General features: G+C 40.1%; 1 protein-coding gene across 2 annotated transcripts in view; it reads right to left on the bottom strand.

Moving 5' to 3' along the window:
- Positions 1 to 25,746, bottom strand: part of HSD17B12 (hydroxysteroid 17-beta dehydrogenase 12) — a 103,736-nt gene continuing 77,990 nt past the window's right edge. Inside the window, exons 7-11 of one of the 2 annotated variants that reach the window (XM_054066729.1) lie at positions 18,700 to 18,734; positions 13,868 to 13,949; positions 7,917 to 7,982; positions 2,100 to 2,249; positions 1 to 1,905 (exon numbers count right to left, since the gene is read on the bottom strand). In XM_054066729.1, the coding sequence (XP_053922704.1) occupies positions 1,801 to 1,905; positions 2,100 to 2,249; positions 7,917 to 7,982; positions 13,868 to 13,949; positions 18,700 to 18,734 (438 nt within the window). In that variant the 3' untranslated portion in view covers positions 1 to 1,800. The remainder of the gene's footprint in view (positions 1,906 to 2,099; positions 2,250 to 7,916; positions 7,983 to 13,867; positions 13,950 to 18,699; positions 18,735 to 25,746) is intronic. The other variant, XM_054066730.1, reaches the window with a different exon arrangement.

Below are 25,746 nucleotides of genomic sequence, written 5' to 3'. Positions count from 1 at the left end.
TTATTTTGTGTTCCAGTGATTTGAAATATCAGCACAGTAAAAGAGAGAACAGCCAGGAAAACACATTAATAAAAGCTTTGGTTTTGGCATGTAAAAATACAGTAATTTCCACTGCATTATTATATACGAGAAAGGACAATCAAGCATTTGAGTGTACAGGCAAACATTAAGGAAAAACCCCAACACAGTAAAGATTCAGAGTAAATTCAATTTAATTTGTTTTACAAAGTCAAAACTATACATATTGTTTAGTCCAATGCTTCCACATCAGATCCAGAGTAAACCAAGTCACGTGCTCTTAGAGAACTAACACCACCGAGTTCACCACCCCTGTTCCAAAAATTAAGAAAACTATGGGATAGGATCTGCATTCTCAGATTTGATCAGCACCATTGCATCGGTATTCAGGATTTTTCAATGTACAGAAATGTTAGCCCCAAACCATGTCTCAGTACAGCATATTTTACTTCAAAATCAGAGCTTGAAATTACTCTTTCAAGGACAGAAAAGAGCCTCCACTCTTCAACCACAGGCAGTTACCACAGAAAACAATTGGTAGCTGCTTGCAATTTGATTTGCCTTGTAAGTTTCAGTACATTCTACATTTATAAAAGGAATGTTAGAATCCAAAAATCTTTTAAATAAAGAGTAGGTAAATACAGACAACAGCAGTGCAGACTTTTCATATACTCTGATCACTGTCTCCTGAAGTTGGGCAACTTCAGCCTCACTGGAACACTCCCATTTTGCAACAGAACCACAAAATGAATCACTTAAACACAATTAAATTTAAAATATTCTACTTTTAACAAGTTTACTGGTTCTCATTTTTAAAGCCGTCTCAGAATCTTCAGTATCTACATTTCAAAGGGCCTCGCCAAAAAGACAAATACATACTTTGAAAAGAATTTAACTATCATTGCTAACAAGGAGAGTAAATCATTTCAAGCTCTGCATTTAAAGCGTCCATTATCTTTTACATCGCAACTAGCACATAACACAACTTGTGACATTTATCTACATTGTGTTATCACCACCTATTACAAAGATCAGGCACTGAACTTTTAAAAATGTTATTACAAATCTTATAGATTACATATTACTGAAAAGTTAGAACCCATATTGAAGTACCAAGAATTTAAATGCTTTCTGCAATGTCATTTTATGTATATATTTATAGATAAGCAATGACACTCATTTGGGATTTTGGCCCATGTCCCTCAAATTCATAACCAAAAATCACACTGGACCATGTAAAGCAGGGGAGCACGCATGAGCTGATTGACAATGCAGAATCCTTGCAAGTATCAAAACCTGAGCTGGGGAAAAATTATATTCTCCAATAGCCCTAGGCTACCTTTTTAAATAAATATGCTCCCTCTCCTCCCCACCTATCCAGAAACTCCAGTGAGAAAGTCCAGTTCTCCAGTGAGAACTACAATTTTTCTGCCTGTCACCCACGCACACAATACACAGATGTGATGGACGCTATATAACCAAGCTGTTCCTCAACAGCATGGTATCTGATCAAGTCCATGTAAGCATTCCTTAAAGCACAGTGCAATTTTAGTCCAAAGCATTTCCTCCCTCATAATAGCTATAAACAAATAAAGCCTATTTTAAAATCAGTACTAGAAGTCAACAGTCCCGTTTCACCTGTATACTCAAAACAAGACTGTTTTGCTTGTTAGAAAGTACACCTATGACTGGAGATGTTTAAAACATTAGGTCTACTCAGTGCTGCAGAGCGGGCATGGAACTTGCAGGAGTCCCAGGCTCCAAGATCGAGTTGCCTCCAACTTACTTCTCCTTCATTTTTTTCAAATAACGAGCCCGTATTTGTTTGTTTGTTTTCATGAGTAAATTAATGACAGCAGGTGTAGGCAGAAGAGAGAAGATCCATCCCTATAAAAGAAAAAATATGTATAACATATACCCTGTACTATGTGAAATCGAACAGTTACCAGCACACACGCACATACTACCAAGTTATGATTAGAAGGTAAAGAATAAAGATATTTCATATTCTAAATTATTCATTATTCTTCTTCCATAAACATATATACACAGGACACTCCACCTTTTCCAAGGTGACTTACCATGAGTGCATGGGGTAAGCACCCGTTGGTCTGGGACTGCAGGCCTACCGTGCCTAAGGCGGCTCGGACATACGTTTCAGGACTGGGCTTATCAAAGGTTGCCTTGCGGATTTTGGACATTTTAGTTGCCACATAGTAAGGCAGAACACTCTGTAAGTACAAAAGATCATGTTAAGTGGAGAACACTTTCAGATTAACTTACAGATGCATCACTGGAAATCACAAACTGTATACTGAATTCTAGCCTAAGCTACCCTCCTTTGATTCTGGTTATAAGACCACACTGTGCAATACCGAACACATTTTCAATCATATATCCTGTGGGCTATATTTGGATTTGAAGGGTAGGACTTTCAAATAGGACTTTCAAAAACCTATTGCATGAGTCCACTTTCAAATGAAAAGGAAAACTATGAAGACCTAAATTTCATAAGTGGTTACCATTGCTTTTGAAGTTGCCAAAAGCTATAAATGCTTAGATAAGAAAACTACTCATTCTGTGACTATAACACCATAAGTACCTAGTTTCTGCTCCAGCTCCTCATCCATTTTTCCGAATACATTACTAAACTGAATCTCTAGTTTGGCATTTTAAAAAAACAAAAGTAATTCCAAGCTTATTCATTTGCTAGAAGAACAGTGCAACAGGTTGTCCACAGAGGTCACGGCAACCCTGTCCTTGAAGGTTTTCAACATTTGGCTGGATAAAGCCACCACTAGCCTGTGACTTTGTGTTAGCAGCATTCTCACTGCTAACACTAGGACAACTCAACGTTAGACTACAAAACTAGTTCTAGAGATCCCTTCAGACAAACACTTCCATGATCCTGTGACCTGATATTTTTTTATAGTGGATATGGAAGAAGAAAAAGGTACTGGAATTTTTCACTGCTCTACTTTTACTACAAATTGTAATTAATTATATAGCGAAAAAGTCAATAGTGACTGAAGTTAAAAAAGGGGTAAAGAATGAAGAAACATTTTTAGACATATATTCTAAGAGGAAAAGTTTCACAAAAGTCTGCAGAAACCTTTCAGGGAGAGATTTTTCCAAAAAAGTCTTGAGATAAATCCTTCTTGTTTTCCTTCTCTTTCCTTTTCTTTTTGCCTATCTCCTTCTCTCTGTTTAAACACACACAAAATTTTAATCTATGTTATTACTGTGCTGCTTCTGTAAAATTAACCAGGTCTGTCAGCCAGAAAGAATGTATTTTTAATCTAAAGATGTCTGCATTGCAATAAAAGCACTGTGCACTATTGAAACTAAGCTTCCCATGGAGAAGGCAATCCACTTGAGCAAAGCTAATATACCTTAAGCTGAACTTCAGAAATAGGTAAAATATCACTGGTACTGTGCTTCTGCTTTTCACTCAGTGCTGCTCTGCAGGTATTGGCACTGTAAAAGTTAACTGGTTTAAATTGTGATCTCAACTTGAACTGCAAATCTGGAATTAAAAGTGCTACATTTCTGAAGGTCAGAGAGATGAACTTCAAAGAGTCTAAAGGAGATGCAGTCTTCCTAAGGGCTTGAAGAAGATTCGTCAGCTAGTATTCACAGGAAGATGCTTGTAAAATTCATTAGTGGTTTATAATGACTTCAACTGGAACAAAACAAGGACATGGACTGCAATAAAATTAGCATAACAAACTGAAGCTGTAACAGCTGTTGGGCATCAGGCCCACATAACTCAGAATGGCAATTCACTGTCTACATTTAGGGACAAAACCGCAGTGCTGTCAGGAATTCAGCACACCTAGCCAACATGGCAGTTACAAAAAGACAGCTTCCACAACCTGTTAAGTTTCATACAGGAAAATATAATTGTTGATACAGAAAGACAGATTTAATTCTTCATTTGTTTATAATGTTAAAAAAGTAAGACACTTTCCATAACCAAAAGCTAGAACATCTTCTGCATCCTATCTACATTCATACTGTTTAATGCCCTTAGCCAAGCACGAGTTACTAGGCTATTTACCTTTGCTGTTTCAACAGGTACTCTATATAAATGAGCAGTACCCCCTCCTCCTCAGTTTTCCTCTCTTTACTATTTAAGTAAACTTTGGGGAGTAAGAAACTGCCTGGTTACAAATGCACGTAGGAACACCACATCTCAAAGATGTAACACTTCTTTTGCCTGCAAGCAACACAACAAGCCTTTGTAAACAGTCCCTCTCCAGCTTTCTGTAGCCCTCTTCAGGTACTGGAAGGTCACTACAAGGTCTCCTCGGAGCCTTCTCCAGGCTGGACAACCCCAACTCTCTCAGCAATTCAAGATATTGAACAGCACCGGTCCCAGTACGGACCTGAGGGACACCACTCATCACGGATCTCCATCTGGACTTTGAGCCACTGACCGCTACTCTTTGAATCCGACCATCCAACCAGTTTCTTATCCACCTTACTGTCCACCCATCAAATCCATATCTCTCCAATTTAGAGAGAAGGATTTTGTGGGAGACGACCTCAAAGGCTTTACAGAACTCTAGATAGATAACATTTTCCTGACTGCCATGACTTTTCAAATAACATTGAGCGGCTTGGCAACCACATCTGCCAGTTTCCTCAGGACTTTGGGATGCATCACATCAGGTCCCATATATATGTTTAGGTTCCTCAGGTGGTCACGAACCAGATCCTCCTCTACTGTGGGAGAGGTTTTACCCTCCGGTCACCATCTTGCTGTCCCATGACCCAGGAGGGGCAAGGAGAGCAGTTATCGGTGAAGACTGAGGCAAAAACAGTTGTTAAGTACCTCAGTCTTCTCTTCATCCACTGATATGTGATCTCCATTTCCAACCATCAGTGGGGGTATGTTCTCTTTGATCTTCCTCTTTAGATTGATGTACCTGTAAAAGCCCTCCTCTTTAGTCTTTACTTCCCTTGCCAAGTTCAGCTCCAGCTGCGCCTTGGCCTTCCGGACTTCATCCCTACACAACCAGGCAGCGTCTCTATACACGTCCCAGGTTGCCTGTCCCTGCTTACACTGCCTGTGCAGTTTCTCCTTCTTTTTTTGGTTTAACCAGCAGGTCTCAACTCAGCCATGCCAGTCTCTTCCCTTTCCTGCCTCATCTTCTATATATGGGAACTGAGTGCTCTTCTGCCCTGTGGAAAGCTTCCTTAAATATTTTCCAGCTCTGTTCTGCTCCCTTGTCTCAGAGGACCATGTCCCAGGGGGTCTTACTGAGTAATTCCTTGAAGAGCTGGAAGTCTGCTTTCCTGAAATCTAGTGTCCTGACTATACTCGTCACCTGTCCGATATCCCTCCGGACCTTGAACTCCACCAGTGCATGCTCACTGCAGCCCAGGCTGCCTCCAATCCTAATGTCAGTGATAAGTTTGCTTGTACTGGTGACCATAAGGTCCAGTATTGCTTCTCCTTGTGTGGGGGTCTCTATCAGCGGGACTAAGAAATTATCTTTGATGCACTCCAGGACTCTCCTGAATTGCCTACAGCTTGCTGTGCTACCTCTCCAGCGTATGTCAGGGTGGTTGAAGTCCCCAAGCAGGATGAGAGCTTACGAGCGTGAAGCCTCCTGTAGCTGGAGGAAGAAGACTTCATCAGTTGTCTTTCCCTAATGGGGTGGCCTGTGGTATACACCAACCACAAGGTTCTCATTAGTTCTTCTGTCTTTAATTTTGACCCACAAGCTTTCAAACCTGTTTGTGGCTACGCTTCAGTGACAGCTCTTCACATTCTATCCCTTTCCTGAGTTAGAGGGCAACGCCTCCACCCCTCCTTTCTGGTCTGTCCCTTCTGTAGCCATCAATAGCCGCATTCCACTCATGGGATTCATCCCACCATGTTTCTGTGATGGCAACTTGATTATAGCTTTCTAGTAGCATGGTAGCTTCCAGCTCCTCCCGCTTGTTACCCAAGCTTCGCGTGTTAGTGTAGAGGCACTTCATCTGGGCTGCTGGTTGCATCACCTTCCCAGTGGACCCTTTATTACCTATAAAGTGTTCTGGAGAAGTAGCCTCCCTAACACCTGACCCCTGACACTCGTCCTTCCACCTCTTGTTACAGGTAACTTACCAGCAACTTCAACTGAGTGAGCACCAGAAAACAGAGCAAGAGCTTAGACATTGTATTGGAACACACACACAAATACCAGACCCAGCTCTGTTGCCAGTGAAGCTGTGTGTTGAAGGACCCCATGCTTTGCAGTTTGTAGATAGGCTTGAGCAGGAAAGAAATCCCATCAGAAGACTTCGTACTACTCATGTAAGAAAGAAATACTGCACCAGTTCCTTCAGTCTCATTTGGAGAGTGTAAGCATAGAATAAAGAGCGCCACACTGCACATGGATGAAATGGATTGGAAGAACAGCTGTCTGATAATGAAGATACATCTGCAAGTAATACGATTTCAGAAGCACTGGGTAGACAGAAGTATTATAGAAGGGTAAAAGTGAAAAGGAAGGATTGAGGAACTTGCAGTGTGGTAAAAATTGACCCATTGAAGGACAGTTTGGGGCTGAACCCAGAGAAAGGGTTGGAAACCCCTGGGAGGAGACATAAAAAAATAACATTACTCCAGCTTAATCCACTTCAGGAACTGAAAGCATACACAAAACCACCCTGAACATGTACCTGTGTGCTACTTTTTTATGCATCTTTCCTTGCTGCACATTGGTGTAGCGGAAGGTACATCCCAGAGTGCTAGGGCACAGCATTGAGCACTCCGAGAAGTTATGCTTTGGGAGCTGTACAGCAAGTTTTAATCTGTTACTAGTGTGAAACTAATGTCATCTACTCCATCCTCAAGAAGGTGTATAACAACAGCAGTTACAATGCTTTCAGTGGACCCCCTTTGCTAGCTTCTTCTCCACTGCCAACAGACTCCAAGATAAACAGCATACCTTAAGGTGTTTAGAGTAAGGTTTAAATAGGGTTCCTATTAAAGGGTCAGTGACTACATGGGAATAGCTCACCCAGCAACTGCCTTTTTTCTTAACACAATCTTATATCAGGAACTGAGACAGGACATGATACTAGTAACTGCAGGATATTTCCTGGTGATAAGTTCTTGTTTTACTAAATATGCTTAAAAAGGGCAGGTGGCGGAATCTAACGTGTCAAAAAGGTAACACAGCTCTAAGTTGGCAACAATTTCTCTGGTTTTAGCCAGTACCAAAAGTTGTGTTTTCAGGCTTAATGATTAAACAAATAAGGCAGTCAGTTTTGTGCCTTACTCCTCATAAGGCCTCAGCAGCTCAGATCGTTTTGAGAATCACCATTCGAAATAAGGAGGTGACAGGCATGTCAGGCTAGTCCTGTTTGTAAGATCCCTAACTGAATGTAAAAAAAACCCAACCCTGTACTGTGAAGAGAGCATTGTAAGATCTTGTACCACTTTTATCAAACAGACTATTGCTCTGGAGAGCAAGTGTAATAAGCAAAGCTCTGTTTACAATGAAAGCTGGAAATTCCAGCTATGTTTCAGAAGCAAACACTAAAAGTATGTGAGAAGAGATATTACAGCAAAATCACATAGCCAGCGAGAAACTGGCTTAGTTTGCTTTTATGCCCCATCAAAAATAATTAAAACTATGGTAGGTAAACAAATAGGGGGAAAAGCAAGACTCATTAGTAATATGGAAAGCCGGTACCCTTCCCCGCCCACCTCTCCATGTTTTTTTTTGCTTCAAGATGCATTGTTTCAGAGTAACTTAAGAAAGCTGCTAATGGGATCAAAGGAAATCCTCAATCTGCGTCATGTATTCATGAATAAGAGAATACGCCGATTCCCTTTTGTTGCCAAGACACCAGTGTTGCTGTGGTAACCACACTTACATGAAACAAACTCTACTCACCTGCACAATGATGCCCTTGCTCTTGTATTCTGCATGAAGGCCTCGGGAGAAGTAATCCACAAAAGCCTAGAGAAAAGAAGGGAAACATGCAGCATGCTACACATTAAAATGGACACTATAATTTTGAGGGGTTTGTAAGCATATTTGAATTACTCTTTATAGTCTCTGCTTTCAAAGTGAAAAAACTTAGATTTTTCAAAGAAACTTTGCATATTAGAGCAATGCCATCTGAACAGAAATCCTATGCTTACAAAGCATTTTTACAGAAGTGAGGCTCAATCTAACTGAATAATAGTCTTTTTAACGTAGAAGAAACCAGATTTCTTAAATAAAACTTAGTTAAAAAAGGAAAATAAGACTTCGTATGTTCACATTGTGTACTACTTACGTCATCTCCTTAGACTTCTTTTTTTTACAAGTGATTTAAGTAGGTTTCTCTTCTGCATGGTTTTTTAAACATAGCGTTTGAATACTTTGCCGTCTGCCTTTACATTTTTAAAAAATTCTACCCTATGGCAATACTTCTTCCTAGTCATAAAGTCCACCTCCACAGCTGCTCTTCTAAACTTTGGAAGTTTTAGAAATTGCAAGACTAAAAGTTTACAGGAAGAAGTAGAAGGGCTTAAAAGGTGGATGCTTGTACCTGCCTTCAAGGTGTCCTCACATCTGACACAGCTGCCTCCATAACTATGCCAAAGTATTGTACTAACAGCCCAAGGCTACTCAGCAGTTCAAACCAGCATACATTCCCGCTCACAGAGTTCTTCTAAACCACCTTTCCACTTTTTCTTCCTGTAGTTCAGTGAGAAACAATGTCAGGTTCGCCTATGGTTTCTTGTTTCAGTGAAACAATACAGCTCAGTAGGATGAACTGAATACCTTCAAACTATCTTATCCATGCTTGAAGCTAAAATAAATACTAAATAAATTCAAGTATTTAGGAAGCAATTGCTTCAGACCAGTTTCAAAACAACCAGCAAAGCTCTAGTACTGTACCTGCTTTATAGCTTTCCTTTGCTGACCACGTCACTGATTAACCTAAGTCCTAACTAAAATCAGAGCTTAAAGCTTTCAGTGCTCAGTGTTTTTTCCTACTAAGGTCATCCTGCTGAATTCAGTCTAAACTAGAAGCAAAAGAAACACTCCCATGCTACTGGAGTATATACTATGAGGTCTGCCACAAAAAGCTTGAAACAAACCCTATAGCTTGGAAAACAAGAGTGGGAGGGGAGAGGCGAAGGAATGGTTATAGAATATGTTCTAACCTGTCACAGCAAGACAAGGCTCAAACCAATTACTTCCCTCACTATGAGTGGACGTGTGTTCAAATACAGACGTTTTCTTACCCTCAGTGAGAAAATATCAGTGTGCAAGAGTGAGCAGCGAGTTAACATCAAGCTTCCTGTGAAACTGAAGAAATCCATGACAGAAACTTTTCAATTATTGACTGAGGCTTACAGTGAAGAGATCCCAAAGATCAAGTTAGTGCTCAAAAAACTTACTTGTTGTTGGTAGAAAATGTGAAAGCAAAACTGGGAGATCCTCAACAGCCTTTCATAAACGGATTTGTGGAATTGCTTTGAATGTTGGTAGCACCGTACGCAACTCTGTGTCAACTCAGAAGGGAACTATTTTAAAGGCAATCATCGTTGATTTTCTTAGTTTGTTAAATAAAAAGACTTACAGACACAGTCTTTTTTGTGCCAGACCTCCTATAGATACTTTTCTGAGCACACACAAGGTCTGCAAGAAAACTAGTTTGCCGTGTAGCAGATGGGTCCTTTTATTCTCCATCGTCAAGTTGTATGTGCAAGGTATAAGGAGGCTCATTAAACCAAAAAAGCTTATCTTCTGCCCAACTGTTCTTTCCTTCTCCCTTTTCTCCAAGATCATAATGAAATCCAATACCCAACACGTCTCTGAAAATCAGGCCTATCAGCAATGATTCAAGGCAGCTAGTTGTGCTATTGCAACACTAAAGCACTTACATAGAGATGCAGTTCAGTGCAGTCCCTGAACACAGCTGTCAGATGTAGGTGAGATAACTGCACAGAGTATGTCAATAATCTATTAAAAATAAATTACCACCTATTTTGTCTTAATCAAAGGGCTTTGATCATTGAAATTTATAAATACTTCCACGTGTCAGAGTCCTAAAATCAGTTACTACTCCAAATATGGAGAGACAGTCTGTAGAGATTGTCACCTCTATTGGTTGCAAAAAGCTTGCAATAAAGAGTGTGTTCATTACACACAACAAGAAAAAACAACTTTCACTATACAGATAAACTTTGAAGTTTTTCGTCTTAAAGAATTTATTCCAAACTTCCAAATCCTCAAGCACCCCAGTAGCCTCTAACCTCAGACAGTCTTAAGAATATAATCTAATTAAGCATCCCCTATATAAACAGATAAACATGGCATTAAGAAAACAACTTCTTGAATATTCAGTGACGAAGTTAAATGCCAGAGACGGGAGGGTAATTGTATTTCACTTCTAATTAGTATTAATGCAGGTAGATAGGTAAGCCTGTCAAAAATAGGGCTATGATTCCATTAAAATGTCTTGTTTCATTGTAAAATAGAGAATTCTCCATGGGAAGGTTAAAGACTTGGACTGCATTTGTTCCTGGTAATTAGCGAAAGCCATTGACTTAGACCTGAAGGATACTATGCTTTAAACCCCCTCTATAAAGAAAATCCCTAGAAATTGCAGATACAGTCTTTCTATAGCTACATCAGGGGACTTACTTTCATGCTTACTAATCTTGCTGTGGTAGAAAATGAGCAGTGCTGAGAAGAGGCAGATTACTTAACCTGTAATTGAGTTTTGTAGGGGGAGAGCTGGAAATAGTTGAGATTCTCATAGAAAAAAAAATGACTAACTGAAGCAGTGCAAGACATATTATCCCTAAAATCAGAAACTCAATTTATTACATAAAGCTGATGGCACTGCCAATACAAAAGTGACCTTTTGTATTAAAACAAAGAACTGTGTCCTGAGAAAACAGATATTTCATGAGCAAGTTTTAGCAGATAAAACTAATTCATGCTGTCATGATTTCTTAACTTAAATATCCCCTCCTTTGGTATGAATAAAATACCATACATCAATTCCTTTCAGGAAATATGAAGTCATTACCGAGAGTCTAGAGGAAGGACATTCTGACATGAATGACACTACTGAAGGTTTCTCCATCCTGTTAAGGTTCTGCCTAGACTGTGAAATTCTTGAAATATTTAGGGTAATTACCAGGTGCACCTGAAAAAGCTGTAGCGTCATAGTGCTTTAATCCCAGTGTAAAGGTGTCATGCATTTAGTTTGATCCCGTATACTTTGGTTTCATACTGCGTACCCATGTCCTGTCTTTACAGCGTTAACTGGAGACATTTTACGTGAAAATTTTAGAAGCCTCTGTAAGTATCTTCAGGAAAAAAAACATGACCAGCTGCAGAAAGACAAAACTGTCCCAGTAACACAAAGAGAAACCAGAGCAGATAAATTTAACACGAAATGTAGATCTAGACTAGTAACTTACTAACTGGTAAAATAAACAGCCTATTGTGGAAGAGAACAGGAAACTTCAGTAAAAGGAGTGTTTGGCTAAGTGGGGAGCTTCTTGATGAACTAAAGATGATCACATGAGAGACAGAAATAAGGATAAGTAACAAAAGAGAAACATATAATATTATTGGGTACTTAGGAACAAAAACGGAGCTAGGGAAACGCTAGCAGAGGACATTAAGGATAGCAGTAAAGGGTACTAAAGGTACGCTAGTTTCAAGAGGAACTTCACAGAAATGACAGTGTTGATAGATGAGGGAGACAACCTATAGATAAAGGACAGAGGAAAGTATTCAACATTTCTCTTGCTTTTGCACAGTTAAAGCCTGCTCGGATGCCCCTGCAATACACGAGACTTGTTTAATGAAAGAGATAAGCAGAGGCAGCAACAACTCAGGAACTACTCAGAGAAGCCTGATGTATTCAAATCTATGGAGCCACCACAGAGTCACTCAAGACAGATGAAAGAACTAGTCTGTATATGTACCAGTCTACTACCTATAGTACCTGAGAAACTATGGAAACTGGGGGACAACTGTAAGAGGGTTAATACATGCCTCCTCAAAAAGGCAAGAATGATCCCATCAGCTTTAACTCAGTTTGTGGAAAGATCAGAGAGTTAATTTCCAAGCACATAAAGGACAAGAAGATACATCAGAAACAATCAGCAGATTTACCAAGAGCAAATCATGTTTGACCAACAAAACTGCTTTCTACAATGGAGTGGAGTAGCATTGTAGATGACAGAAACAAATTTTTAATGCATTTAACTATATGTGTGTGCATATATTTTTCACTTCAGTAAAGCTTTTGACACGATCTTCTGCAGCATTCTCATTTGGAAGCCAAACAGATACATGCTGAAAGAACAAACTGTTGGCCAGACAAGAGCTGGCCAGAAACCTGGCTGGACCACCAGGCTCAAAGGGCCATGATCAAAAGCTTGACAGCTGATTGGTAACAAGCAGAGAAACCCATGGGATCAATCCAGCCCTTATTCTTCAGTACGTCCTATCAATAATGTAGATAGTGACACAGAGCACACCCTCAGCAAATTTGCAGATGACATTAGATGGAGTGACTGACATGCCAGAGCTTCAGTCCAGAGAGACTCCGATAAACTGTTACTGTTTGATTATTGTTAAACATCATGAGATTTCTTGACTGGCACAGAGTGAAGTGCAAAGTTCTGCATAGAGAGTGGGATAATGACATGCCTTAATTTTGGTCAAGTAGCAGCCCTGCTGCAAAGAACCTGGAATTTGTGGTGGCTGTCAGGGAGAAATAAGCTGATAATCCACTCACTACAAGAGCATCAAATGACATAGTTGGCCACATTAGCATTTCATCTGGAGTACTGTGTCCAGTTCTGGAATCTTCAACATAAGGATATGGAACTACTGGAATGGGTCCAGAGGAGGACTACAAAGATAATCACAGGGCTGGAGCACCTCCCATATGAGGACAGGCTGAGAAAGTTGGGGTTGTTCAGCCTGGAAAAGAGATGGCTCCGAGGAGATCTTATAGCAACATTCCAGTACCTGAAGGGGACCTACAAGAAAGCTGGGGAGGAACTGTTCACAGAGGCTTGCAGTGATAGGACTAGGGGCAATGGGTATAAACTAGAGAGGGGCAGATTTAGACTAGACATCAGGAAGAATTTCTTCACCATGAGAGTGGTGAGGTACTGGAACAGGTTGCCCAGGGAAGTTGTGGATTCCCCATCCTTAGAGGTGTTCAAGGCTAAGCTGGGTGGGGCCTTGGGCAGCCTGATCTAGTGGGAGGTGTCCATGGCAGGGAGGTTGAAACTAGATGATCTTTAAGGTCCTTTCCAACCTAAACTATTCTATGATTAGCAGAATGTATGGTTAGCAGATCAAGGGAAATCGACTATTTGGTGATGATGAGACCCTAGAGCTCTATCATTTCTCTTATCTGAAATGCTAAACTTAAGGCAACTAATACAAAAGGAGGGCAAATGTTTGTTTCCAGCAAGCACCAGGAGAGTCCTACTTAAATACATACATATACATATATATTGAAGATACACATCTTCAGTAAGATTAGGGAAAAAAAGTTTCAAAGTCAAGATAAGAAAGTCTGTTAAATTAAGTCAATGTCCTTTCTCAACTTCATGCTAAGCTTGCCTGGTACACTAGCATCCTTTTCCAAGTAAAATGCAGGATGAAATACATAGAATAGTAGTTTCCATGCCAGTAAACGCCTTGCATTAATTTTTTTCTCTACCTTCCAGCTTCGAGTATTGGAAAAATTTAAGTTAGAAACTCAGTTCATGAAAGCACCACTAGATGGACACAAAAACATTTATTCCTGTAGTGCTGGCTTATGTTTGACACTTGATTTCAGTGTGGAAAAGAGCACTTGCCTTGGTTGCGGAGTAAAGAGTCAGCAATGGGGTTGGATACATTCCAGCAGCTGAGGAAATATTCAGGATTACCCCCTTTGATCTGAAAGGCAGTGAAGATATGTTATTATGAAATAAAGGAAAGGTCTTTCATGTTTCAGAAAATTACTGCAAGCAAGCCTAAAGAAAACCTTTAGGATGCAACTGAGTGAGATTAAGATATATTTAAAATAACCAACCAAGTCCTAAATTAAAATTTACAAATATGAACTTAAGCACAATATAAGTATTCAAACAGCTAGTATAGAGCAGGAACGAGGTCAATACAGCACGAGAATGCTCTATACATATACATAGTTTACACTTTGATCTTCCCTTTCATCTTCTGAATATTACTTCATGATGGATCTTCAAGATAGAAAATATCTGAATCTACTGCTCAAATACAGAAGTCTTTTAAAATAGTATGGGAGACATTCAGTGGATGACTACTGAAAATAAGAGTTGTTTTGCATTTGTGTAGCAGTAACAGTGAAAGCATTCTACAACAATATTTAGATAAGGGTACTAGTCTGAAATTAGCTACCACCTGCTCTGACAAGCACTTCTAAAGCATATACAGGTAGCACAAAAAGTAAAACTCCTTGACCGATTTTGAGTATGTCCATTTCTGTGACTAGCTTTATCTACAAAAATGGACATATTATTTAGTGCTAGGCAGAAAGAAGAAGTAGTTCCAAAAGCTTCAGGCAAATCAGGGCAAGTACACTGTTAGAAGGTGCTATCAGGCAGTCCAACACAATGAAAGATGCGCCTCTGTTTCTTCTTACCCTGTAGTAAAGAGAAGCCAGTTTACCTGAGCGTACCACAAAGTATGTGGTGTTTAGTGCAGTACGAGAACATGCACACAGGTAGGCAACATGCAGCTCAGCTCCTGCAGATTCACATATACCCTATGCTGCTGCTACCACAATGATTTAAGTCTTCCTCTTGAAAACAAACAGCTGAGCTTAAATGACCCTTAAAAATTAAAATTACATAACTCTGAAAATTGTGACAACAGATTCAAACCAACATGGCTTCTGCCGTGATACAAAGTGTAAATTAGATCTGTGATTGATTCACCTCTGGAAATGAGATGGCTAACACGACAAAAAAAGAATCATTCCAGTCATTCAGGATTTCAAACACCTTTGCCAAAGTCTGTTGTATTTTTCAGGAGTTATCTGCAAGGCTTGGTTGGTGAAATAAAGTAGTAATGAAGATCAAAATATGCAGTATGAAAAGAAGACCACAAATTAATCAAGAATTTTTGCGACAGCAAAAGGTTAACAGTGGCTGCCAGAAGTTTTTCATATCAAGACAGGTGGTGCTTGTGACATTTATTCACGAGGTCAAATGGGGATTAACGGTGAAATGAGTATTAGTGCAGTTTTTAAGAGATTATCAGATTGGAGAATGCTAGGAGGAACTTTTTAAAGACCTCAGACTTATATGAACAGACTACAGAATGGCAGATAAAAAAAAAATCAATATTAACTAAACCAACAATGCATACTAAAGAAAATAACATGAATTAATCACAAACCTTGCAGGACTGGAAACTACCCACTCCCTGGAAAACCTGAGCCAAGTCCACGAGGACTTCTCATTTGTGCAGCCATCACCAAAACCAGCCGAATCACAAGATGGTGGGAACAGCAGAGACAGATCTACCCCCACCAAAACCTTGTATTACAGTCTACGGAACACTTATCCCTCCAAGCATAGGGCAGAAACATTAAGAACCTGATGATTTAAGTAAGGAGGAAAAGGAGGAAAAAAACCACCTCGATACACCAATAAGGTGAAAAGACTGGTTCAATTTATAAGACTATTAAGAGCAGCCACAATAAGAGTATACAGACTACTGAATGACAGAGATCAAGATCTTGATTTATCCCCTCAGAACACAAAAGAAATATTCGCACGCATGTAAGGGGAACAATTCCAATTACTCCAATTACAATACTGCTACTTAGAAGAATTGGAGAAGTAATATTTTTAAGGAGGGATCTGAAGAACTACACAAGCACCAGTGCAGCAAAAAGAAATTTTGGGTCCATCCAACTCAACTGTGCACTTATGAAAAAAAAAAAAAAGTTGGCCAAGATGAAGAGAGCCAGGCCTACACCCTCACACCTCCCCATCATTCTACCTTAAGTGGTCCAGTGCTGAGGAGGCTATATTTAGCCATCTCCCTGTTGCTGTGGCAACCAGTGCCTGCTCCAGCTGCACACCAAGTGGAAAGAGCAAGCTTCCTCTGTAATGTAATTATGCACTTGCTACTTCCCTGGCAATAAATACCATAGTTTGATATTTGTCTAGAAACAGTCAACTGATTCTTGATGTTATTATTTGTTTTGTTCTCGAAGATATCAGGCCTTGATTTTCAGTTCTATGAGTCTTCCACATTAGAGGGTAACCTGAAAATTTACAGAGGAACTGCTCATCGAAGTGTAGTAGGAAGCCACAGATTATAAATCGTCACTAAGTGTACAGAGCATGGGAGAGGAGCCGCAGCAGGGTTCACGAAAAAGCATTCATCTAATGCTGCTATGTTTATTATAAATAAAAAAATAACAGACATGTCAAGATGTGGTTGTGTTTTCTCCTTGCAGACCTGGATGCAAAGCATACAAACTCTGCTCTATTTCTGTATTTGTCTTGTAATATATTGCTATAAAAACAACACTCAAATGCACAAAAGTACATAATATATCTGCAAGACGTTACAGCATTCTATGTCGCATCTATCCACTCAACATGCTAGTCTTCTTGAACAAGTGAGAAATAATGATGGGATCCCTATTCTTGTTTTATTCTTAGAGCCTGGAGCCCTTTTCCCTAACTCGCAATTCCGTATGAAAAATTTATGGTTGGCCCAAAGAACAGCCAAGTACAGCTATTATGCATTCATGCTCTTGGATTTGCTGGACAGTCATGTCCTCCTGTGATTACAGACTCTTAGCAGTGTTAATGGCCTGTGAGCTATGATTTTGCAGGAGTCAGCGGCTGCAGACATTGCTTCAGTGCACTGGAAATGCACCTGACTTCAAAAAACCAAACAGAAAATGGAAGCTTTTTAAAATATTTTTCCTGGGACAGAAACCAAGGCCTTTATTCATACGAAGAGTCATACAATGTGGCTGCTCACACACAGGAGTTCAATATGTGTACTTTTTTTTTTTTTCAACCACTATAACTTTTTCTTGCCAAGCTTCTTCCCGAAGATTTATCTTTGAGATTCCTGAGGTAACCATGTAGTTATGAAAAGTGAGAAGAAGCATGACATAGTGCACTCAAGGACAGTCAGAAACAGAAGTCAGCAGAATCCTGGTTTGCTGTCTTTCATTCAAATCATCTTACCCAGGTTCATACATAACAGAAAAACATACACAGGCTATTCTATGAATAAAGCATATAACATTCTGTTGTAAGAAGCTGAAGAGATCAATTCTGCCAAATGGATAACTACAACATCTCTTTAGACAAATAAACGGAGGCAAGAAATTGTTAGAGCTTCGAAGTTCCAAACATTGATAACAAAACAATATTAAATTCTTAGAAAGCACAATGGCTTTGGTCATATTGGCATCTTCAGAGGGTGGTGGTTCACAAGAGGCTTTATCTTCAATAACAGTAAATGAGCAAAGAGTAACTTTTGATTTACAAACCCTAAGTAGTTACCATCACTGTGCTATAATGCTCATCCTCTACGCCAGCATAATTGGGAAATATTATGCCCTGACCCCAGAGCTCCGTCTTGGGTCTTCTTTTCCAATTCAAGTTTCTTTACTTTAAATAAACAACTCCTTATCTCCTATTTAACTAAAAATCAAATCTCACCATAACCCTCATGTGCTAGACACAGACTGTCATATTGACCACTAGCTCTGACAGTTTGTACCCACTAAACTTTGATTTAGATGCAAAACATTTGCTCTGCATCTGTGCAACACTTGAATAATTGAATCCTGATCAGCAATGAAGACTCCCTGATAGTGGGATGATATCTGAAATACCCATTTTTTTCTTAATCTGTCAGATTTGAAAGTTTACCATGTATATGCACTCCTCCTACAGGATTTGTCTAGAGGCAATACCACAGTGACTGTCATGCATGGTTCTACAGCTTTCCTCCGTATTATGAGCGTAGCTCAGACCTGATGTAGGGCAATCCCCAGCAAGCCAGGGTTAGTACCACAGAGATGGCAGACAGCCTTGGACAATCAACATCAGCTAGAAAGCAGCCTGCAGAGACTACATGGAAACTGTGCACATTTTATTTTCACCTAGGAGCTAGCTAGGAAGTCAGTACATGTCTTCGCAGCAATAGTGGTGTGCATTAACTCTTATTTAAAGAGCTGGTCTCCAATTCTACTTCCCCAAATGATTACAGACTTTCCTGAATATACCTCCTACTGTATAATGAGAACATATTCTTTGCATCCATTTTACTTACAATGATTTAGAGAAATAGCCTTAAGAAGGTTATTCCCAGGAACTGTAACCACCCCCTCAGAATAGCAGGTTGTTGAGTTAGTGCTGATGAGTCAGACGGGCTTTTTAATTCTGTTCTAAAAGGAATCACCACAACAGTGGAGAAAGGAGAGGAAAAATAAAAAGGGAATCAAGTAGAAAAGGCTTCCACCATCTGATGATTCATGCACCATCAGCGTGACTCACCCAGCATTACTCTGCCATTAAAACATGGAGTCTAGGCCGATTAGTCACAGTAATGAATTTTTCAAGAAAGGATTCTCCCCTATAAATAATGACGACTTTGTCTGGATAGTGTTAGCGTGACTCACCTTTCCAGCATGCCGGGCAACACCAATCGTGTCATCTGCAAAAGGAAAACATTCATGATGGCTGAGAATGCAGACACCAGACAGCCAGAGACCGAGGGAAGCCTCCCTTCCCCCCAGAAGCAGCTGCCACCCCCTCCACCCCAGTTACAGTTTGGGAAAGCGGAGACCATACTTTGCGTAGGCAGTTTGTTTTTGTTCTACCTGGATAACTTGTCAAGTAGTGTGCGCACAGAATCTGGTGAACCTGTCCAGCTAGTAGCATAAGTACAATAAGAGTGAGCAAAAATCCACTCTGCAGCATTCACAGCCTCTGCAGAACATTAAAACACCAGAGTACTACGGTACATGTATGATCTTTCCTCACAAAGAGCATCTATCTCACTCGAGATTGACTAAATTTACCACCTGTGCCAAGACTCAAGACAATATCCAATGCATTTCACAGAATCACAGAATCACAGAATCACAAGGTTGGAAAGGACCCATTGGATCATCGAGTCCAACCGTTCCTAACACTCCCTAAACCATGTCCCTAAGTACTTCATCCACCCGTTCCTTAAACACCTCCAGGGAAGGCGACTCGACCACCTCCCTGGGCAGCCTGTTCCAGTACCCAATGACTCTTACTGTGAAGAATTTTTTTCTGATATCCAACCTGAACCTCCCCTGACGGAGCTTCAGGCCATTCCCTCTAGTCCTGTCCCCTGTCACTTGGGAGAAGAGGCCAGCTCCCTCCTCTCCACAACCTCCTTTCAGGTAGTTGTAGAGAGTAATAAGGTCTCCCCTCAGCCTCCTCTTCTCAAGGCTAAACAACCGCAGCTCTCTCAGCCGCTCCTCATAAGACTTGTTCTCCAGCCCCCTCACCAGCTTTGTTGCTCTTCTCTGGACACGCTCCAGAGCCTCAACATCCTTCTTGTGGTGAGGGGCCCAGAACTGAACACAGTATTCGAGGTGCGGTCTCACCAGTGCCGAGTACAGAGGGAGAATAACCTCCCTGGACCTGCTGGTGACCCCATTTCTGATACAAGCCAAGATGCCATTGGCCTTCTTGGCCACCTGGGCACACTGCTGGCTCATGTTCAGTCGGCTGTCAACCAGCACCCCCAGGTCCTTCTCTTCTGTGCAGCTCTCCAGCCATTCTTCCCTAGCTCATTTGAGCTAGGCTTATGGAACTTCAGATTTTAAGTTAAAATAAATTGTGGAACAGCAAGAGCACTGGACAGAACCAGTGAAGAAAAGTTTCCTACAAAAAACATTTAGGACCCTGAAACACTTTTTGCTAATTACACAGATGTTTTCATGCTGCAGAGCCTACACCCTCACAAGGAAAGTAGCCTGGCAAACCTCCTGCCTTCATTATGACACTGAGCAATCTATTTGCAACCTGGTTGAAGGATTCTCCAAAGCAATAATCCTAAAATAAGCTTCCCAATTGCACATAGAGCAGTTCTGATGAGGGAAACAAATCAAGCTTTGATCCAAACTTTGACAAATTTTTATTTAGTGTGAAACAGTATATTTTCCTAATGCTAATTACTATCATCCTAAAATACAATTTAAATCCAAAATTTCTGCCTTTAAGAAGTAATGTCATCGAAGTTCAGCTTGTACCAGAAACTACCCAACCAGACCCCAATCAACTCTGTTAATAAATGTCACCTCACTGACACCAGAGACAGATCAAGCAAGGAACAGAAATTGTTACCACTTTTCACATCTTTAAAAGGTGTGCCAACAAAGTTCTTGAGAACAATGAGAAATAATAAAATATTAATGGCACCAAAGTGCAACGGCACTTCCAATGATACCAAATTACCTTTACAGCTTAAAACAGGAAACGTTTGAGTAGTGTGAGTAGTTTCATGTGTTCACACACACACACACACAAAGAAATCAGCATACACAGGAGCACAACACCTGTATGCACTTTTATCACAAAGAAACAAATCTTATTGTAGCAAGCTATTCATATTACCATGCATTAGCCCTTACATGTGGCTGAATTGTGGTTTGTGGTTTTTTATTTTCATTTTTACAGTACAAATCATACACTTTCAGGAATAAAGGAGAAAAATCACAAAAGGAAAAATTTCAGTTGATCGCAGTTGACACACAAAGAAAGTGGTAGAGAAGGGCTGTGTTTCGTATTTTATTGGCATTTCTCACTTAGAATAGATCCTGCCATCAGCTATGCTGCATGACAGCTCCAATATGGAACCGTACAAGCAAGAGCTGAAAAGACCTTACTTTCATGAAGTCAGCAGTTGACATATTTAACTCTCAGCACTGCCCCAGGAGTCAAACTAAATATTCAGATTTGGTAAACATCACTGAGCTAAACAGATATGATGCAACTTCAAAAAAACCCTCTAACATTAAGTCTAAGTATACGTGAGCTTTTTCATACACTAATAGCCATGTAGAAGCTATTTTTTTCCTCTGTTCAAGAATAGAGACTGATTTGGGCTGATTTTAAGACTAGTTCAAGACTGGCAGATCTTTTATGCGGTGCAAGCTTTATGATCTCTGCCACTGATCCCTTGGCAAAAAGCAGCATACCATTTGTCTCTCAGGGCAGTGTCATCTGTACGTCATCTCACTGAGACATGGATGTGGATTGAAATTGCCTTCCCTTAGGCAACCCATAAATGGTCTGAAAAAACAGTACAGGATCTCCCTTTGCAATGGAGAGGGTATCCCATGTTAAAACTTTGTCATAAATCCACACAAATGCAGTCATGGTCTAAACCCTAATTGCAATGTACATGCAGCTCTAACAGCATATAACAAACCTGCTGGTTACAACTGATACCCAAAACAGGAGCACACAAAAATGTGTTTCAATATTTGTTTGACTTAAATAAATTTAATAAAAACCTATGAAGTCATTGACAGCTGAGATGTAACAAGTACACAATTTAGGTAGAAATCAAGAAGTCCCTCCCCACCAGCTGTGTTAAACAGTGTTTCTCAAGCTCAGCTGGACAGGTAGTCAATTTGCCTCTGCCTGCCCCCAAAATACACTGATGACAAAACTGGATTTCATACTCTACATTGCTTCTATTTGTTTCCATTAAAATTAATAATTGGAGGGCACTTCAAATCTGTGAAATAGGGGAAAACTGCTTTTCCTATCTCATCTTTACATCTTGTGATGTGCAAAAGAGAAACAGTCGGTATCTTTATGTACAGAAAAAAATACTGTTTTTCTTAAAAAATAAAGCAACAGAAGGCAACTCTCTGACTCAGCATCACCGTACCTAGCCAAGTCCACTGTCAGACTGTTCTAGCAGTACAAGAGCACAATTTAAAAAATGGTCACAGGGCATTCTGCTACCGTATTCAGGCCTGGCAAATTTATACATTGTACACACCTGTAAAATATTCCCAACATTAATTCAAATAAAACAACCTATACAGTTTTGCCACTAATAACAGCGTCCGTATGTGCTGATCTTTATCCAAAAAAGCGAAACTTGTTAACACTCTCGTCTTCAACAGCTATAATCTCAGACATGCCACTATAAAAAAGGCAGTTCTATAAACATCTAGAATTGAATAAATATCTCCAAGATAATCTGAATTTTAGCTAGGTCTTATTTAGAGATAGCCAGTTCTGTAGTGTGTATAAAGGCCAAAGCATTGCAACTCTGGGTTTATAGGAATGGTATGTAGGATGTTAGAGCGCTCTATGGTAGTGTTTCTTTCTCTGAAGGCAACCTTGCAGCCCAGAAGGCCAGCTGCATCAAAAGAAGTGTGGCCAGCAGGTCAAGGGAAGCGATTCTGCCCCTCTATTCCTCTCTTGGAAGACATCATCTGGAATACTGTGTCCAGTTCTGGAATCCTAAGCATAAGAAGGATATGGAGCTGTTGGAACAGGTCCAGAGGAGGGCTACAAAGATGATCAGAGGGCTGGAGCATCTCCCATACGAGGACAGGCTGAGACTTGTTCAGCTTGGAGAAGAGAAGGCTCCGAGGAGATCTTATAGCGATCTTCCAGTACCTGAAAGGGCTACAGTAAAGCTGGGGAGGGGCTGTTTACAGATGCTTGTAGTGATAGGACTGGGGGCAATGGGTATAAACTGGAGAGGGGCAGATTTAGACTAGACATGAGGAAGAATTGCTTCACTATGAGAGTGGCGAGGCACTGGAACAGGTTGCCCAGGAAAGTCGTGGATTCCCCATCCTTGGAGGTGTTCGAGGCCAGGCTGGATGGGGCCTTAGGCAGCCGGATCTAGTGGGAGGCTGGAGCTGGATGATCTTTAAGGTCCCTTCCAAGTCAAACCATTCTATGATTCCATTCTATGATTCTAAAACTGCCAGTTCATCCAAAGCAAACTGTTTCTTCTTTCTAAAAATTTGCATTACAGCAGAGTAAGAACATGTATGTCTGCCTGTATCTGAGAAACTTGCTCAGAGCAGCCTCCTTGACTTCATAAGCTGTTAATCCTTTGTATTTTAGGTAGTCTGGCAAAAAGTTACATTTAGCACAGAATCATGAAACTGAAGTCAATGAGGTTTTTCGGTTGTTTGGTTTGGAATGGTTTTATATATACATATAACGTTACCACTGAGTTTGGGGTATAGTACCTTTGGCTTTGAGAACTGCATTATTTTCAAGTTCACTTCTTTTACACCTAACCCCCCAGCTCCTAAGTTCAAGGACTGTTTAGCCTGGAGAAGAGGAGGCTGAGGAATCACCTTAAGGCTTTCTAAAACTACCTGAAAGTAGATTGTAGTGGGGTAGGTGCTGGTCTCTTCAATCAAATAATAGGTGATAGGACAAAATAATATGGCCTCAAGATGCATCAAGGGAGGTTTAGATTGTGTATTACGAAAAATTTCTTTACTGAAAGAGTGGTGAAGCATTGGAACAGGCTGCCCAGGCAAGTGGTGGAGCCACCATCCCGGGGGAGGTTTGCAAAAAACTTGTAGATGTGGCACTACAGGACAGTTTAGTAGGCATGACAGTGTTGGGCTGACAGTTGGAATTGATGATGTTAGAGGTATTTTCCAACCTTTATGATTCTATGCTCACGGCAAATTGTTAACTTAAGGTAGAGACTCATTACAGACTATTCCATTAATCTTTTACAGGCAGTTGGCATTTATTGATGTCCATATAGCTACCAATGCATTTATTACATGATTGGCAAGTATTGGTTGCATTGCACACTCTTCCTTACCAGATCTGTCTTCTACTTTCTAATATTTGGAAAAAAGAGCACCAGTTTTAGCCTAAAGAAGCAGAGATTTCTACTTGCATATAAAAAAATGCACAGCCATATGGGAAGACTTGTTCTAAAAAAGGCACTGCACTTAAAAGCTCCTATTAGAGGACTAACAAATGTAGTAGAAGTTATAACCATGCACTTCCAGAGTTTTTTTCTTCAGAAAAGTCTCCCATTCTTAGTGATCACTGAGTTGTAGTCTTTTCTCAGTCCAACCCAAGCAATAGCTCAGGAGTAGAGCTTAGTGAAATAATAATTTGTAAAATTTTGAATACTTTTCAAGTGATATGCACTCAGATTGCTAAAATACAGTAGGAAAAGCTGAGGCATTCAAGGTCATTCTTCACAAATCACGGGCTACAATTATCCAAAGCCAGAGACTTAATACTACAGTTATATATTCAAAGAGAAATCATTCTATGGCAAGATGTGATGACTACAAGTCACTCTTTTCTGCTTCCAAAAAGTATAATGATCTGTAATTAAGCCTATGCAAGTACAATAAAGGCTGAAGCTAGAGAACTTGGACAAAATTTCTAATTTGTTATGCAGCCAAGAAGCTTCCTTCAGATCTCACTCCCCAATCTGGGAGGAAACAAGAAACTCAAATCAGCATACCTTTTTCAAGATTGGCAGTTCCCTGTCGTGCACACATGCATGTAAAAGCTATCACTGATACCATAAGATAATTCGTAATGCCTGGGCAGAGGGTTCACACAAGTTCACAAATGCACTAGCTGTTTAACAAATAGTTAACTAATACTGTGCCTATGCAACTCATCTTCAAACCTGGTACTGAAAGAACTAAGGAACTGTACTCATGCATCGGTTGTAAAATTCACCAAGAAACCTCTCCTCAGCATCTACTATTAAGTTTCTGTAACGTATCTCTTTTCAAACACTAAGTTCTTAAAGAAGCTCATACCACAAGATGAACAAGAATTATTCATATTTGTGGAAACAAGCAAGTAAATCTGAGAACAATTCAACAGAAAATCCTGCAATAACCCATGTGGCAAGGTCAGTAACCAGAAAGAGGCACGAGACATAAAATGGGAACTACAAACTTAACATGTTGCAAGCCCTGTTCCTTGCCAGTGACTTCCCTCTGAGCAACATTTTTAGGAGAGAAAGTTTTCCCTATTTAGAGCAACAAATTTAAGAGTCCAGATCCCAAGGAAAAAGCTCTCAAAATAAACATCCTTCTGCCCCAACTTTAAGTAGGAAAAAGACTACTCAAATAATAAGGCTGAACTTTCTTTTCAAGATGTGGAATATGTATTTGTTTCAACCCCAAATACACAAAAAGCCACAAAACTCCAGGATTCCTTAAATTTCCCCAAGTTGCTTGTACTTTGAAGAAAAATCACACACACTACCCTGACTATTGCTGAAAAATATTTATCACAGCTACATTTCCTGTATTTCAGCTTCCTATTTATCATATTTTCAGGCTCAACGTGGGAAAATCAGCATCTAATTTCTCCCTCTGAACCATCTGAATGATGTTCATGACCAGCTTCATGGAACACTTACTCCTCTTCCAAGCATTGGCAACTGTCCCTCTCTGTTATAAACTTATATTATGGACTTAGCTAAGAAGTCATCCCTTCCTTTGATTATGACTTTGAATAAAAGTGCAAAGAAACCTCTTGACTAGACTGGAATACACACACAGACTGATACCCTCTCACAAGTCAGTGTTGCCACTTTGCTCAGAATTATGGGCTACTTACTATGATTCTCTCCAATAAACAGCAAAAGCAAAAATTCACATATGGTTCTAGCAGGGCACAAGCAACCATCAACTGACTTC

Source organism: Cuculus canorus, chromosome 5 (assembly GCF_017976375.1).
Source record: "Cuculus canorus isolate bCucCan1 chromosome 5, bCucCan1.pri, whole genome shotgun sequence".
Taxonomy (NCBI): Eukaryota; Metazoa; Chordata; class Aves; order Cuculiformes; family Cuculidae; genus Cuculus; species Cuculus canorus.
Note: the sequence above shows the minus strand (reverse complement) of the source record. Positions and strands in the feature narration are given on the sequence as shown.